Source organism: Ranitomeya imitator, chromosome 1 (assembly GCF_032444005.1).
Source record: "Ranitomeya imitator isolate aRanImi1 chromosome 1, aRanImi1.pri, whole genome shotgun sequence".
Lineage (NCBI taxonomy): Eukaryota > Metazoa > Chordata > Amphibia > Anura > Dendrobatidae > Ranitomeya > Ranitomeya imitator.
The window spans coordinates 723,991,918-724,009,482 of NC_091282.1; the positions used below are offsets into that span (position 1 = coordinate 723,991,918).

The 17,565-nt window shown below is 43.1% G+C and overlaps 1 protein-coding gene across 3 annotated transcripts in view; it reads right to left on the reverse strand.

Annotated features, from left to right (window-relative positions):
* Positions 1–5,867: 5,867 nt before the first annotated feature.
* Positions 5,868–17,565, reverse strand: part of MAPKBP1 (mitogen-activated protein kinase binding protein 1) — a 148,620-nt gene continuing 136,922 nt past the window's right edge. For all 3 annotated transcript variants that reach the window (XM_069732530.1, XM_069732529.1, XM_069732528.1), the window contains 5 exons: positions 16,528–16,612; positions 15,598–15,857; positions 11,944–12,777; positions 9,878–9,963; positions 5,868–6,607 (listed from right to left, as the gene is read on the reverse strand). In XM_069732530.1, coding sequence (XP_069588631.1) covers positions 6,317–6,607; positions 9,878–9,963; positions 11,944–12,777; positions 15,598–15,857; positions 16,528–16,612 — 1,556 coding nt within the window. In that variant the 3' untranslated portion in view covers positions 5,868–6,316. The remainder of the gene's footprint in view (positions 6,608–9,877; positions 9,964–11,943; positions 12,778–15,597; positions 15,858–16,527; positions 16,613–17,565) is intronic.

Consider the following 17,565-nt stretch of genomic DNA (forward strand, 5'->3'; position numbering starts at 1 on the left):
TGACTTGTATACTTCTGGCCACAATAAGACTAGTCTGTATCTAGCCTCACTAAGGGTATGTGTCCACGTTCAGGATTGCATTAGGATTTGGTCAGGATTTTATACAGGTAAAATCCTGACCAAATCTGCACCTGAGGTCACTGGCAGGTCACCTGTGTTGTCCTTGCGTTTTTTCTGCAGTGTAAGGACATGCTGCGTTCTTAAAAGACGCGCAGCATGTGCGTTTTCGCGGGTCTGCCGCATGCGTCTTTTAATTCATAGTGGAGATGGGATTTCAGGAAATCCCCTCCACTATGCTGTAACATCTGGACGCTGCGGCTCAACGCGTCAAAAATGCAGCGGTTCCTGAACGTGGAAACATAACCTAAGACTTGCATTGACCGAGGTTGCACAAGTCTAGTTGGCACATGACCGCATATATGCAAATCGCTTACTTGCAGTCACAGGCATGCTGCTCTCGGCACTGGAGAATCCTAGCAGCGTGCATGATGTGAGGATTCAGACTAGTATCTTAAGGCTGGACAACCCCTTTAATCCAAGCTGTATTGTTCTGTAGACTATAATGACCAAATTGTGAATGTTGCCTGAGAAAATTACAACTGACTAGAGCAAAAGTTGACTGGTGTTCATGACCAGCCGGAGCGGAAGGCTTCAGCTCCTGGACCAACACAACTCAAATTTTCTGACATTTCAATAAGTAGGATTTGCTGTTTTTTTTTATTTTTTTTTAAGTGACCATTAAGAACGCATTCTAAGAAACATCCGAGCATGAAAAGAAATAGAAGACATTTTTGACACCTCTTATAAGAACAACGTTCTAAAAGATTCACACTTTTATTGAGTTTAAGACCATGAAATACAAAGGAACAGTTAAAAAACAGCCCAGTCTTCCTCGTTAAATGTGAGAAAGGGGCAAGTCACAGTGCAAAAAAAACAAAATATAAAACGTAACAATTGCTCCAATTGATTTTAAAAAAAAACATTTCAAAAATTGTATTCCCTCTCCCCACCCCATATATTAAAGTATAAAACTGTACTGGAGCGCATGATTGCTGGACCATTGCTGGTAGCTGCTGCAGTGGGGCAATGGAGTTATAGTAGATGCTTAATGCAAAGTGTGTTCTGCCAAATGTTGGACTACTAGCACCAGCATGCCCTGCTAGCCCTAGGGTCATAACTTCCAATTAACCTGCGTGCTGCTGGGCGATTTGCTGTAGTCCGTATAGTGAATGACATGCACGCCGCTCGCCTATGACCTAAGCATTCACTAGGACGTCACCATGCTTCTCGTCACCATGCTCCGAAAACTTTATATGAACATCAACACTTAAGATTGTTCCCTCTTTATAAAGGTTTATTTTACACTATTTACAACAGTGATACATAGATACTAGCAATTTCCAAACGTGAAAGATGGAACCCTTTTGGGATTAAGGAACAGTTTCCCATCTACTGACTGTTCGTTATGGGTTATGTTGGCCGTCTAGTTTCGACAAACCATTGAGGAAGATCAATGATGAAGGGAGGTGTTAGGAGTTTTTTGGCTCTGGGGCCAAGAACTTACCCTGCAACGATCTGTCCTGGCTCAGAGTGCTCACAGACCACTCCCGCCGGCGATTCTCCTGCTTTCTGTGATGCAACGTCAACAGAGCAATTCCTTCTCTGCTGATAGGACGTGACTGCCAACGTCATGCTGATTGACATCCAGCTCCAAGCTGCAGTAGGCTGTGTCGGCTGTCAATTAGCATGATGTCGGCAGTGACGCACTGTCGACAGAACACAGCAGAAGAGAAGGAGGTGCCCTCTCAACGTGAGGAAACAGGAGAATTGCAGCCAGAATAGATGTTGCAAGGCAGATGTTAGCAACAACCTACCAGTAAGTTCTTAGCCCCATAGCCAAGAAACCCAAAGTTACAGATAATCCCTTTAAACAACTGATTAAGTTCTTCTACTTAAATGTAAGCAAAGAGTTAGGGTACCGTCACACCATACGATTTACCTACGATCACGACCAGCGATATGACCTGGCCGTGATCGTAGGTAAATTGTAGTGTGGTCGCTGGGGAGCTGTCACACAGACAGCTCTTCAGCGACCAACGATGCCGAGGTCCCCGGGTAACCAGGGTAAACATCGGGTTACTAAGCGCAGGACCGCGCTTAGTAACCCGATGTTTACCCTGGTTACCAGCGTAAAAAAAACCAAACAGCACATACTTACATTCTGGTGTCCGTCAGGTCCCTTGCCGTCCGCTTCCCGCACTCTGACTGCCGGCCGTAAAGTGAAAGCACAGCGGTGACGTCACCGCTGTGCTCTGCTTTCACTTTACGGCCGGCAGTCACTGAGTGCGGGAAGCAGACGGCAAGGGACCTGACGGACACCAGAATGTAAGTATGTGCTGTTTGTTTTTTTTTAGTTTTACGCTTGTAACCAGGGTAAACATCGGGTTACTAAGCGCGGCCCTGTGCTTAGTAACCCGATGTTTACCCTGGTTACAAGCAAACGCATCGCTAGATCGGTGTCACACACACCGATCTAGCGATGCCAGCGGGAGATCCAGCGACGAAAGAAAGTTCTAAACGATCTGCTACGACGTACGATTCTCAGCAGGATCCCTGATCGCTGCTGCGTGTCGGACACAGCGATATCGTAACGATATCGCTGGAACGTCACGAATCGTACCGTCGTAGCGATCGAAATGGCAGTGTGTGACGGTACCCTTAGACGGCTGTTTAACTCTGAGGAGGATCGCAACACAATGCTCGGACTGGCTGGCGGCTCTCCTGACCAGAATGTGACAGGATGTATTTCTATGCAGCAGTCATGCTCCGGTCAGGAGAGCCGCCGGACAGTCCATGCAATGCTTTCCTCTACAGTTTATTCAGCCGTGTGACTCCGTGTGACATTGAGTTGCCCCAAAGATGTATCTGATCTCACGGTCCAGATCCCTCAAGTATAAAGAAATTCCCCTTACAACATCTCACAAAGACCGGTCAGAAGGTGCCAATGTTGGCGATCCATTACTTTGGACACATGCAGATACCTAGCTAAAATGAACTGCAAGGCTTCGTTCACATGTTTTAGGTTTAGTGCGGTTTTTATGTGCAGACTTCTTAAAAAAAACAAACCACGACATCATAGTGCCTCCTCTTATAGCACCTTTTGAGACGTCTTTGTGCAAAGTCACGAGATCTGTGGAGGAGGAATAAATACAAGAGACGACCGATGTGCCGCCGCTGGTGTGACCAGCCTGTAAGGGTGGCTACCGATATACAGAGAGGGGTGTTTGAATACTATTTACAAAAAACAACTGGCTCAGTTTCCTGACAAAAATCAGGGCAATCGTAAACTAAGATAGGTTTGAGTAAACAAATTTTGGAATAAAAAAAAAAAAATTAAGGTAAATCGGCTGAGTGTAGGTTACGATTCACACTGTCTTTTATGGGGTGGATTCCTAGCCGCTATAACTTGGGGGTAAATGTCAGGACCATTGGGTGGTAGCTTGTGAAGGAGGGTAAATGCATAGCTCAAAAGCCTAAAAACACCCATGAGGACATCAGCGGTAGCCGGAAATGAGGAGGTTTCTACAGTAGGAAAAAGAAAAAACATTCTTAATACTATATATCTATAACCACATGCCCATCGTCACATCCCATCCCCTGCAGGCTTCTCATACCATAGGAATTTATTTATTAGCTTTAACCAACTTGTGTCTTAATTCAAAAACTTCTAGAAAACTTTCTGGTTGCCACCATCAGAGGACCAGCCTCAGTTTACCACCCAGCTGCAAACTGCATGAACCTTAAAAAAAAAAACCAAAAAACAAAACACCTCTATCCCTGCAGTAATAAGAGCACACACGCTTCTCTACTTACATATAATAAAAAACCATCTACAACTTGCATTACTCAACTAAAATAAAAAACGATAAAAGAAAAGCTTGAAGGGTAAATTGACACCTCGCCTCTGCCCACTGTAACAGAATCAGATGGGATTAGTCCTTGTTCAGACTGATTACAGAGGACAAAGCACATGCCCGGTCACGGTCTTATGTCCTCACAGATGCCAAGACTGGAGAGGACGACATGTAAAAACTGTCCGTATATGGGGAGCAACAATACATAAAGGAGACAACGGGAGATTGGCCAAGCCTAACAAATCCCAGGAGCCACACAATGGGCATGTGCATACCGACTTTTTTTTTTGGCGTTTTTGGAGCAGAAAGTCTCCAAATCCACCTCCAAACCTCAAAATTTTTAAAAACTGAGTTTCTGCTCTGAAACTCTGCGACAATGCCTCCGGGTGCACATAGCCAGCCAGTGAGCACCTTTAGTTAATTTTTTTATGCACTTATTTTAGGCTTAAAATTGTTTGTTTTTATGTAACCCAATTCCAAAAACTAACAGCAGTTTGCCTTTATAATGCACGGTTTATTGCTGGCTACAGAATGAGTTGGTGGAGAATCAGTCAAACTCACTGAACCTTGTTAGGGTTCATTCAGACGTCCGTGCTCACCTGTCCGATCTCGGACTACAATGCACGGACTGGTTGGCGGGTCTCCCGATCCAAGCAAGACAGCTACATAGACATTTATGAAGTGGTCACGCTCCGGTCAGGAGACCTACGGCCAATCCGTGCACTGTGGTCCAAGATCGAACAGATGAGCATGGAAGTCTGAATGAGCCCTTACTCTATTACCGGTCTCTTTATTGAAGCCCCTACCGGCTGATTTATGATCATCTATCCCCGTCAGAAGTAACTCACTGATGGATTCTAGGTTAACTCATTCTGCGCCCAACAAGGATATAAAAGGAAAACTGCAATTTTTTATTTTTTTTTTTAAAACAAACCAAGTTGCCAAAGTCCTTTTTAGAGACCCCCAAAAACATGGGAAAACTGTCTGGAAAGAAGGCAGTCAGATATTCATGGTATATGCCACAAATGTCTATCCTGAGATAACCTTTAGGCCGGGATCACACATGCGAGAAACACGTCCGTGTCTCGCATGTGAAATCCAAGCTCTGGCGCCAGCACTTGGGAGCGGAGCGTGCGGCTCCATGTGTTCCTATGTGGCCGCACGCTCCGCTCCCAAGTGCCGGCGCCAGAGCTTGGATTTCACATGCGAGACACGGACGTGTTTCTCGCATGTGTGATCCCGGCCTCAATCGCTAGATCCAAGTAATAGCAGCACTAGGGACGGGCTGTGGCAGATTCAACTTTGCTTTCACCAGAGGTTGCACCATTGGCTGTAAGAGTCAATGCTGGACTATGTGGGCCCCATAGGAGAGCACACAGGTGTTCAAGGGGGTACACCGTGCTGACCTAGTGATTGATGGGGGTCACAAGGCAAGACCCCTGCCGAACAAACATTAATCAGATACTACCCCACCAAATTAAAATGGTCTCCTAAGTGGTGCTGTATTTTATCCAGACTTGCAAAAAAAAAAAAGTAACTTATGCATCATTTATATAGCTGCGGTCATGTGCAAAAAAAAAAAAAAAAAATGCAACAAACATTAGAGATTCTATGCTACCAATCACCACCTGCTTGCTGGTGGTTTCTGACACCGCTCTAACAGGTGAGATGTAACCCATCACGGCTAGGGCATAAAACAAACACACGCTATAAGGAAAGTGTCCATAGACTGGAATTGGAACTTTTATTTTTTGACCCTACACGCCTGATTTCGCACATCACAAGCCCAGTTGTGCCCTTTCCCTATGCTACGTCCACCCTTCTACTCAGCCATCAGGGGCAGAATCGGCATGGGAAAATTGCACTGCGTCCAGATATACCTGCTCTCAGAAACTTTTACAAACTTTCTACAGAACCCGAATAAAATGTACATTTTTTTTTTTTTTTTTTTTTAAAGGGAGCAACAGAAACATACAAAAAACACAAATATTTAAAGCTAAAAATCAATAATTTAAGATATATATATAATGCACAAAATATAATACTTATTCAAGGCTTTCACGTAGTGTACGGGGGTCATCTACCTACAGCCCTAAGATGAATATCCAGCTCACAGTATGGCGGTAACCTGGATTACTGCCATAGGTTTAATCGTGAAGAAGTTCTGCGTCTCTGCAAGTAACCAAGTGCAGAAACAGAACTCTTGGCACCATCCAAAACAAACTAGTTTTGTAGAGGAGCAGTGCTGCGGCTCTGCAGGAGGGACGGTAACGCTGCTGCTGGTTTACAGGATCTACATAACCATAACTTTTTTCTATTTTAGCGTCTAAAATTTTTTTGGCTTAAAAAAACCCAAACTCCTCATATGTGAACAATAATGAAATGTACACGTTCATTCTCTATTAAAGTTTTTTATCCATCCTCTTTTCCACTGCTTGAAGTAAAAGTTCTGAGTACTGCTGCAGGAGAGCGAGCGTCTTGTCATCGCCCAAGTGTCGGGAGCCACGCGGTAAGGAAGGATCAAGCTTTTCTTTGCAATCCTCCTCCTGCGGAGATGAATATTCATGCTTTGCAGGCTCAGGATCAGCATCTTTTAAAGAGTCCAACTCTCTCTTTACCATGCCAAATGTTTTGGTGAGAAGGCCTGCCATCTTGCCATGATCCAAGTTTGCTGCTGGGCCAGCTGTGGTCACCTGAAAAAAGGCAAAAATAGGACAAAAGGTTGAAATGTCAAAAGTTTTTTTTTTACTGCAGATATACTAATCCTGTGTAGAAGTTACACATAAGTGATGCCCGATCGTGTGTGAACAGAGTCTTCGGCGTGCTCGACTACTATGTTCGATTCCCCGCGGCTGCATGTCTCACGGCCATTTGACAACCATTAGACAATCCCTGCAATGTGTCGCAGCTATTGAACATCTGCGAGACATGCAGCCGCAGGGACTGGAACATAGTAGTCGAGCACGCCGAAGACTAATCACACACGATCATAACACTTTATCCAAACACGGTCGCTCATCACTATTACCCAACTTAAAATTAATATGTATGGGATCCCTCAGACTCCACCAACAGATGATGTCAAGGGGGAGAAGAATCCGGCACATTGGATGTCTGACGACCCATCCTTTTGTTCTCCATGAAGAGAAGCCAGAGATGTCTGGCAGAGACTTGCTTATAGAAAGTACAGGAGCGCTTGGATGCGGGAGTCCGGAGAGATATATCCATCAACTAAACCTTTAATATGTTCTTTTCAGATTTGGCTGCACTTGAATTGCCTGCAGATCAGTTGGGATCCCTGTCCTTTCGAGGGTGGGGAGTCTATTAACTGATTGGTGAGTGTATCAGGACCGGGACCCTCAGTGATCTGAATGCAATTAAAAAACCTATCAAATCTGAAAAATCATATTCAAAGTTTATTTACTCTTTAAGCCAAAAAGCTGGAGAACACTTTGGTAAATATGGTATATATTAGAATGTGGTTACAACACCTATTGCGCATAAAGCTAACGAATGAGCATGGGGTCGCGGTGCAACTCACGAACTACAGCAACGAGCAAATTGCTGAAAATCAAAATGATTCCGAGATCTTAAGATTCATCCATCGCGGTCACAGTATCATGCAGGTGACCACATGGACTAACATTAGGCGGTGACGTTTTTTTTACGCAATCATATTCCGCGAGAAAGGGGCCGTATTTGAAGTCGCCATGTAGCCACGAGCAATACAAACACCCTTAAGTTTCTAGAAAAGCTGTTATGGCTTTCTAAATGACTAGTGAAGTGCAAAACGTTTTCTAAACCCTAAATAAATCTGTTTTACGGCACGTTCACCAGAATTATGGCTCAAATTCCTACAGAATTCTGGCTCCTGTTTGTCAGTAAATCTCCCCCAAAGTGTTACGTACAAGATCGTAACTTAAAACCCTTTGAAACCATACTTCTAAGAAACAATGCAACGTACACATTTAATAACTAACAATTGTAATCATATAAGGCAGCAGAGATTCAACAAGATTAAAAAGTCATCCTTCATTTCCTATAGGGGAAAAAAAAAAAAAATTAAAATATGGTGATCTTGCAAAAAAAAAAAAAAAAAATCTGCTGGATTTTTAGCAATAGTCGAAAAGTTTTTTGCAACTTTTTGCCATTAAGGAGTTTTAGGTTTAATTTTGTTTTGTAAGAATGTTCTTTCTAAGGTCTGCATGACTCAAAGACTTTGAAGAAAGAAGTAAGTAGAGTGCCTTGCAAAAGTATTCGGCTCCCTAGAACTTTTCAAACCTTTTCCCACATATCATGCTTCAAACAAAGATACCAAATATAAATTTTTGGTGAAGAATCAACAACAAGTGGAATACTATTGTGAAGTTGAACGAAATTTATTGGTTATTTTTAAATTTTTGTAGAAATTCAAAAACTGAAAAGTGTGGCGTGCAATATTATTCGGCCCCTTTAACTTAATACTTTGTTACGCCACCTTTTGCTGCGATTACAGCTGCAAGTCACTTGGGTTTGTCTCTATCAGTTTTGTACATCGAGAGACTGAAATTCTTGCCCATTCTTCCTTGGCAAACAGCTCGAGCTCAGTGATGTTTGATGGCGATCGTTTGTGAACAGCAGTTTTCAGCTCTTTCCACAGATTCTCAATTGGATTGAGGTCTGGACTTCAACTTGGCCATTCTAACACCTGGATATGTTTATTTGTGAACCATTCCATTGTAGATTTTGGGATTTTATGTTTGGGATCATTGTTTTGTTGGAAGACAAATCTCCATCCCTGTCTCAGGTCTTTTGCAGACTCCAACAGGTTTTCTTCAAGAATGGTCCTGTGTTTGGCTCCATCCATCTTCTCATCAATTTTAACCATCTTCCCTGTCCCCGCTGAAGAAAAGCAGGCCCAAACCATGATGCTGCCACCACCATGTTTGACAGTGGGGATGGTGTGTTCAGGGTGATGAGCTGTGTTGCCTTTTACGCCACACATCGTTTGGCATTGTTGCCAAAAAGTTCAATTTTGGTTTCATCTGATCAGAGCACCTTCTTCCACATGTTCGGTGTGTCTGCCAGGTGGCTTGTTGCAAATTTTAAACAACACATTTTATGGATATCTTTGAGAAATGGCTTTCTTCTTGCCACTCTTCCATAAAGGCCAGATTTGTGCAGAATGAGACTGATTGTTGTCCTATGGACAGACTGTCCCACCTCCGCTGTAGATCTCTGCAGTTCATTCAGAGTGATCATGGGCCTCTTGGCTGCATCTCTGATCAGTCTTCTCCTTGTTTGAGATGAAAGTTTAGAGGGACGTCCGGGTCTTGGTAGATTTGCAGTGGTATTATAATCCTTACATTTCAATATGATTGCTTGCACAGTGGTCCTTGGGATGTTTAAAGTTTTGGAAATCATTTTATATCCAAATCCGGTTTTAAACTTTTCCACAACAGTATCACGGACCTGCCTGCTGTGTTCCTTGGTTTTCATGACGCTCTCTGTGCTTCAAACAGAACCCTGAGACTATCACAGAGCAGGTGCATTTATACGGAGACTTGATTACAAACAGGTGGATTATATTTTTCATCATTAGGCATTTAGGACAACATTGGATCATTCAGAGATCCACAATGAACTTCTGGAGTGAGTTTGCTGTACTGAAAGTAAAGGGGCTGAATAATATTGCACGCCCCACTTTTCAGTTTTTGAATTTCCACAAAAATTTAAAATAACCAATAAATTTCGCTCAACTTCACAATTCTGTTCAACTTGTTGTTGATTCTTCACCAAAAATTTACATTTGGTATCTTTATGTTTGAAGCATGATATGTGGCAAAAGGTTGAAAGTTCCAGGGAGCCGAATACTTTCGCAAGGCACTGTATTCTGCACCGTATCTTTTTTTAATCCAGGATTCCTTTACAGCTTCATGGATAAAAACACACAAAGAACTGATTGACATGATACCTTTACTTACCAATCGATAAAGGCTCAATGCCCGGCGGAGACTATCCTGCAGCTCAGAGGCGATCATTTCACACTGCTCAAAGCTGACAGCTTGTGCTGAAACACAGACGGGCATTTAAATTAACATAGAACTATAATTTTATAATACTGTTACTACATTATGTCAGTGCACAAGACATATGGTTGGCATATTTTAAAAAGGGTTGTCCTATATAAGCCATTGGGAATATGGACATCACAGTGGAGGTAGGCTCTACTGGAGACTGGCCTCAACATGCCAAAATAAGGAGCAGCTCTGAATAGAAATGTAAAGTCTGCAATTTACTCGAATGTCCACCATGTAATGCCACTTTCTCCCTGCAGTAGCAGCCGCAAAGGCAATATGCTTATCAGCAGGTCACTTTGATCAATAGCTGGTCACTTTAGAAAATTAAGAATGGAGTGACATTGTGCATGAGCAACCTCCGCTGCCATTTACACAGGAGCCTAGAGCCACGGTTCTCGGGATTGGTGGGAGTCCCAGTGGTCAGACCCCCAGTGATCGGGAAGTTATCCCATATCCTATGGATAGAGGATAACTTTCACACTTGAGAACACCCCTTTAAAACTTGCAGATTTGAAGCCAAAACCAGGAATCTATTCTATACACGTAGGAAATATGAAAAATATTAGCAAATCTCTATAATTAGAAATGCAGTACAGTTCTTCTGAATCGCTATGTCGCTTACCCCATGTGCAGTAAGTGGCAGTAACCATGGATACCTAAGCTATTGCAATGGGGTAAGTAACATAGCGATTCAGAAGGACTATACTACATTTCTAATTGGAGGTATTTGCTAATACAATTACACCTACTACATAGTTAAAGAGGTATTCACATCTCCAAGATCCTATCTATGGCTCCCATACACATTAAATGAGCTTTCCAGACTCCAGTTCTCATGACCTCTAACATCATGTTTTCAGGATTTCCTTGTTAGGCTGCCATCACGCTAGCAGTATCTGGTCAGTATTTTACATCAGTATTTGTAGCCAAAACCAGGAGTGGGTGATAAATTCAGAAGTGGTGCATAGGTTTCTGTTATACTTTTCCTCTATTTGTTCCACTCCTGGTTTTGGCTTACAAATACTGATGTAAAATACTGACCAAATACTGCTAGTGTGACGGCAGCCTTATTCTCATTAAGCTATTAGAAAATGACACCGGTCCTCTCCCTTGTGCAATACTAAGGACATCCTGATCTGTTGAAGGCAGTGGGGACTGGAGTTTGGGAAGCCAAGCATTAGATTAAAGTCATTGCTCATTTCGGCAGGACTGGATGACCATCTGAGGTGTATAGTGGCCTCCAAACAGATGATGTAGGGTAAGAGTAGGATTTCAACGACTGATCATTTTGTTTTTAGGTGTCTGGCAGCGGCTTTATCCTTTCCCAGTTTGGCGGAGTACTCTTGTATGGGGGAATCAGAGCAGATGTGTATAACCAGCCTTAGATTTCTCGTCTCTGCGTCTATTCCTAATCTTGGCTTCAAAAAGTCAATCTGTGTGCGAATACGGGGTCACCCATGAAAAACAAAGATGTTGTTGGAGACATTACTCCAAAAAGGAGTTACTCCTTGTAGGTAGTCGCCTATTTAGCTTTTCTACTTTGGTTTCACACCTTTTATCATCTTAGATCATCTTAACCATCCTTGACCTCATCACAGGAGATCTAGGACCTCTACAAGACGTCTTTAGACCAAACAATGGTATCAAATAGATTATGAATTTCTAGGCTAGGAATAAGTCTGATCGACTAAAAGGTAGAAAATATGTTTTTCTCATGTAATAGCCTGGGAAGTAACATGCATGAAAACATCCATATAAAAAAGTAAAGGACTTATGGTAAGTAGTATAAATCAAAGAAAAGAAGTGAAGTGCCTCACCATTCTGATAGTAACTTATGGAACGAGACAGGTGAGGACAAGACGAAACAAGCCAAAGACTGGACGGAGAGAGATGAGATGGAGTTGGGAGATCACCTACACAAACTGGGGACAGAAAGGGAGATACCACCAAAGGTTGTCATCTGTGCCCACCTGAGTCGAGAGAAGAAGCTGCATCAAGTGAGGGAGATCTAGGTCTTATAGTTTCAACAGGACAAAGTCCGGGATGATGGTCCGGAGTGTGGCTGATTGTAGAAGCTCTGCCTCTATGCATGGGCTTGAAACCTTCCGGACTTAAATCCACTGTGTCAATGGGTTCATTTATGATCAGGTTTATTTCAACATTTTCTTCTGGACTCTGCTTCTTATGACTAGTGTCCTCTGACTGACCTTTTTCACATTCCCCTGAAGTTTCGTGGTCATTCTTGCAAGTTAAGTCTGCAAAAGATAATCTAGGTTTCCAGCTGCAGCTGGGTGATCGAGGCGACCGTGGTGATTCCATCTCAATTGAGCTCCTACTTCTACCGAATGAAAGAAAAGGTCGGTCAGGCAATGGTTTTGCAATGTCAAGAGTCAAATGTGCCCGATTCTTTGACTGAAAGGTCTTTGGAAAGGAGGAAATTGTACTGGTTTGCAGAAGCGGTTTGACAATTACACTGTCTTTCATTGGTAGCTGGTTCTTCTCGGCTTCTATAGAGACAGCCAAGCTTTCTGCTGCTTCGCAGACATCTTTCACATCAGAACCATTAGATGTCTCCTGTGTTTCGCCAATGTTCAAATTGTCACCAACAGATACGCTTCTGGAGATCTTGGCCATGGAGCTAGTTGTTGGGTTCATATAGGATCTACCCTTAGGCTGTTTTACATCCTTAGACTGGAATGGTAAAGTCTGGCATTCCGTTTTCATCAGCGTTGCTGGCAAAGTTCGCCGGTGTATGGCCTTCTGTTCTTTTTCTGCAGCAGTTTGGGTCTGTGGACGCATTTTGACTGCAAAAAGATTCCACGACAGTAAATCAGAAAGGGCTTGTGCCATCAACTATTAAGATCATGAGTCTCACCATATGCAAGAGGCATGAGAGTCTATTCTAAGCTAACAAAAATAAAACAATCTGAAATCAATATTAAAAAAAAAAGCCAAGAATTCATAATAAAAATGTAAAATAAGGATTTTTGGTACTCCCCATAAAATCTTTCTTGTAGCCTTCATTAGAGGACACAGACACCATAGGTATTAGGCTGCCACTAAGAATGCAACTTATAAATTAAAGGGCCACTGTCACCCCCCTCCAGCCGTTATAAACTAAAGGGCCACCTTGTGCAGCAGTAATGCTGCATTCTAACAAGGTGGCTCTTTTAGTTTTGTGTTCAGGTATTACTAAAATAAAGCGCTTTGAAATTTATCCAAAATACCTCTTTGTCCATGGAGGCGGGTCCTCACTCCCCAGCTTGAACCGGTACTCTGCCGTCACTCCAATCTTCAGGGGCTTTCGGCGCCGCCCCCTCCGCGCTGTTTTCGCTTCAAAACCTGCGCCTGCGCTGTGTACAACTGTGTGGGGCAGGCGCAGTAAGCTCTGGCCGTCTGACGTCCCAGCCAGGCTTGCAGACTGCGCCTGTGCAGACAGTGTGGCCACCTACCTTGGGAATCCCAGCCCCGCAGTGTGTTATGCATTATGCACAGTGCGGGGCTAGGATTACTGGGCATGCGCACTGCGTGTGTCAGCCTGTCACCCAGGTCCCCCGCCTTACAGCGTCTGTATATTCAGCTGATCATGCCTCCTCCTAGCAATCGCCGGGAAAGAATTGCTAGGAGGAGGCACGATCAGCTGAATATACAGACGCTGTAAGGCCTGGGACCTGGGTGACAGGCTGACACACGCAGTGCGCATGCCCAGGAATCCTAGCCCCGCACTGTGCATAATGCATAACACACTGCGGGGCTGGGATTCCCAAGGTGGGTGGCCGCACAGGCGCAGTCTGCAAGCCTGGCTGGGACGACAGTTGTACAGAGGTTTTGAAGCGAAAACAGCGCGGAGGGGGCGGCGCCGAAAGCCCCTGAAGATTGGAGTGACGGCAGAGTACCGGTTCAAGCTGGGGAGTGAGGACCCGCCTCCATGGACAAAGAGGTATTTTGGATAAATTTCAGAGCGCTTTATTTTGGGAATACATGAACAAAAAACTAAAAGAGCCACCTTGTTAGAATGCGGCATTACTGCTGCACAAGGTGGCTCTTTTAGTTTATAACAGCTGGAGGGGGTGACAGTGGCCCTTTAAGTCTGCGCCTCTCCAGCAGGCAACACCTGGCCTGCTGAAACCCAACTATTCAGTCAGTGTTAAAGTAGTAGGAAAAGCAAATAAAAAAAACAAACAATGGAGGCTATGAGAGATTTTACAGCGTGTACCAAAAATCCTCTTTTTTTGGCTGCTTCATTGAGGGACACAGAAACAATAGGAAGTCCTAAAGCTGTCATGGTGTGGGAAAACTAATGATGTTGCAAACGGAGGAATAGCAATGTCTCAGGTTACCACCCGAGCAGCTGACGCTTGCAGTACCCTACTGCCTAGACATGCGTTCCCGGATGCAAAAGTAAGAGCTCTGCTAACAAGTGGACTGAAGATCAATTAGGGACCCCATGGAATGGGAAACACTAAGATAAACTAAATAGCTGGGTGTCGGCTAGCCAGGTGTAGCCTGTTGGGCAGGAGACTTTTTTTTTCAACATGTACTCTAAGTATCAGCCTCCAGGTGGCAGTATATTACCCCTGGTTTCTGTGTCCCTCCCTCCCCCAATAAAGCGCCCGAGAAATAATCAATATTCTTGATTTATAGTCATTCCATTCTGACGCCTTCCCCCATTCCTAAAGGCACTTCGTGTTATTTTGCTGTCAAGGATGGCTTTACATAACACAACATAAGGGTAGGTCCACATAGGCAGACAAAAATACTGCATTTGAATTCGCATGAGGATTTCCCTGTTAATCTGCACCAAAACCTCTTGAAATAAGCGGGAAGGAGGGGCACAAAAAAAACACAGCAATAACTAGAGAAGATTATTATTGCATAGTCTGCTGTTGACACCTGTAAAAAAAATAGCTGAAACATGAAAAAAAAAAAAAAAACACAGCATTTACGCTACATGTGAACACGGTCCAATGCACCCAAATAGATTTGTTGTAACCCAATTCAGAGGTTCTGGAAAAAAATTGGGATTTTTTTTAGTGGCATGAAAAAAAAAAAAAAAAAAATTAAACCAAAAGTAATTCTTGTGTATTCTGCATTGAAAAGCCCAATGCTCTTGTATTACCACCTGGGATTATCTGCGATGTCTGTACACACCCTTTTAAGTATATAGAGGTTTTTTGGTTTTTTTTTTAAATAGGTCTCGGTTGTCCCTGGTACCATCATATTGTCACGCTGGTCAGCGGAACAGTAGTGACCATAGTTTTATTTAAGAAAAAAAATTAGCAGGATGTTTTTTCCCTTATTTTTAAATATTTGAAAAAGGTTGTCCAAGTATATAATATTGATGGCCATATACGTAGGATAGGTCATCAGCAATATCTGATCGGTGGGGATACAGAACCCGGCTAGCCCAATGATCAGCTGTCATGAGAATTGGAGATGAACTATTGATGAGACTAGGAGCAGAGTGCAGAACTTGGCAGAGCTAATAACAGCAGATCAGTGGGGAGCCGGGTGTCATACCCTCATTGCTCTCTGAGATTGATGACATATCTTGAAGATCATATAACTAAAAGAACTTTTTAAGTGCCAAAATTCCAAGAATTCCCATCTGTCCTTGCTCTTACCTTCATGAGCGATATCTTGAACTGATTGAGTTTTGCGTATGCTTGAAACAACGGAGTTAAATAGTGGACCAACTTTGGCCATCTTCACTTCTGCTGGTTGTTTCCTCTTCCTTAAGTAGGCTGGTTTTAGAGGGCTGGCAATGTCTTGTCCCCGAGCATAGATGCCATTTAATGTAGGATACTCAAAAGGACTCCCATTAAATTCCGGACTGAAGTCCTGATCAGACAGATCGCAAGTGCTGGATCCCGGATCGTCTCTACTTTTAAGAGAACACATGGGAAATTCTTAATCATAAAGATGGCAATCTTTCAGCTACGGCAGAGCCGATCAGTATTAATATACATCTACTTTAGGTTTCACTCGCACGTCATTTTTCCATGTATGAGAAAAACGCACCGATAATTCTGATCAGGGTAGTCAGTCATTTATTTTTCTCGTACGTGGAGATATATCTAAAAAAAAGTTTCTCCATGTTAACAGTCTGTGAAAATTAAGACGACATCTGAGTGCAGTCCGATTTTTTCACCAGCCCATCAACTTGCATGGCTGATTTTGATCAGACGCATGGCTCAAAATTGGACATGTCTCCACGATTTTCCACGGACCTCTCAATCCACGAAAAGCCATGGTCATGTGCTTTCGCAGGTACAAGTGCTATCCATGACAAACACTGATAGCAGTTGTATGTTAAAATCTGACCCCTTATATTAAGCATCTGAATGCAGTTCATCTACAGACATGTATGGTTGTGTGTGCATGTCCATGCTAAAATAGAGCTGAAATTTCTGAATTGCTTAAAAAGGTCCCATTGTATGACCCTTTAAAATGAAATACAGCACATACATGGGTCCATCACCGAGGTACAAAACAAGCGTCCTGGGTAAGAGGTTAACCAAACCCACTCGTGTTGATTTTTTTTACCTACTGACCTGGTTGCTGGTACCTGTGCCATCGCTAGAAACCTGGATGAGATACTGGCACATTCATTCCTCTCCGAGGTCAGGACTGGTCCGTCTACAAATGGAAAACAGAGCGTTAAAAGTAGAGTTCTTTCTTACAGCAAAAAATAGTCTGCTCCAATGAAAACAAGGATGTGATTTACTTTACTAGCAATGTCTTATTCAAAAACCTTCCTCACTGACATACCGATGGACTATTCTTCATCACACCATGATTAAAAATAGAGACAGGTGTTGTATAGGTTCCAAACAGGACAAAGTTTTTTTTTTTCGAAAAGTCTTAAAGTATGTGTGGCTTTTACTTTTCTGTCTACAGCACCTATGCAAACCTATGTGTCCCCATGGTTACAGAACACAAATCTTGTGTAGTCTGATTCTACAATCGCACTGTTCAATTCAATTCTTAGTCCCTGTTCTCATCTTGTTTGCCTTGTATATAAAAATGTCTGATGGACACACTATGTACGTTATACCGATAGGGCCTCATCAGCCCCACAGAGGCCCAAAGAGCATCTGGAATCAATCAGACATACCATAAAAAAACAAAAAAAAAAAAAACAGAAAAAAACAATATATAATATTAACATGGAGCGGCATGTGCCACCCACGCTCCATTCATTCCCTCTGGGGCTGCTGAGCGCTGTGGTCGTCTTTTCCAGCAGACCCAGAGAGAATGAATGGTGCGGTGGTTGGCACCTGATCTGCCATTCCATTATGTAATGCAATCCTAGGAAGGAGTGATAACCCCCGTGACCTTTATATGAAAAGGTACCTATTCTGTCCTAGTGTCCCAGCATTGTAGCTACTACCATTAGCCAATAACTGTTTTCTATTTAACCATTCTGATCTACAGCTGCTAAAGGGCCCCGGTGAGTAAAGGTGGCCATAGACCTCAGATAGCGGTTGGGCCAATACTCATTTGTTCACAGTCCTCTCTCCCAACCACTTTGGTTCCCCATCATGTGCTTTCTATGGGGAGAGGGGAGTAAGCCCACTGTCAGATATTTG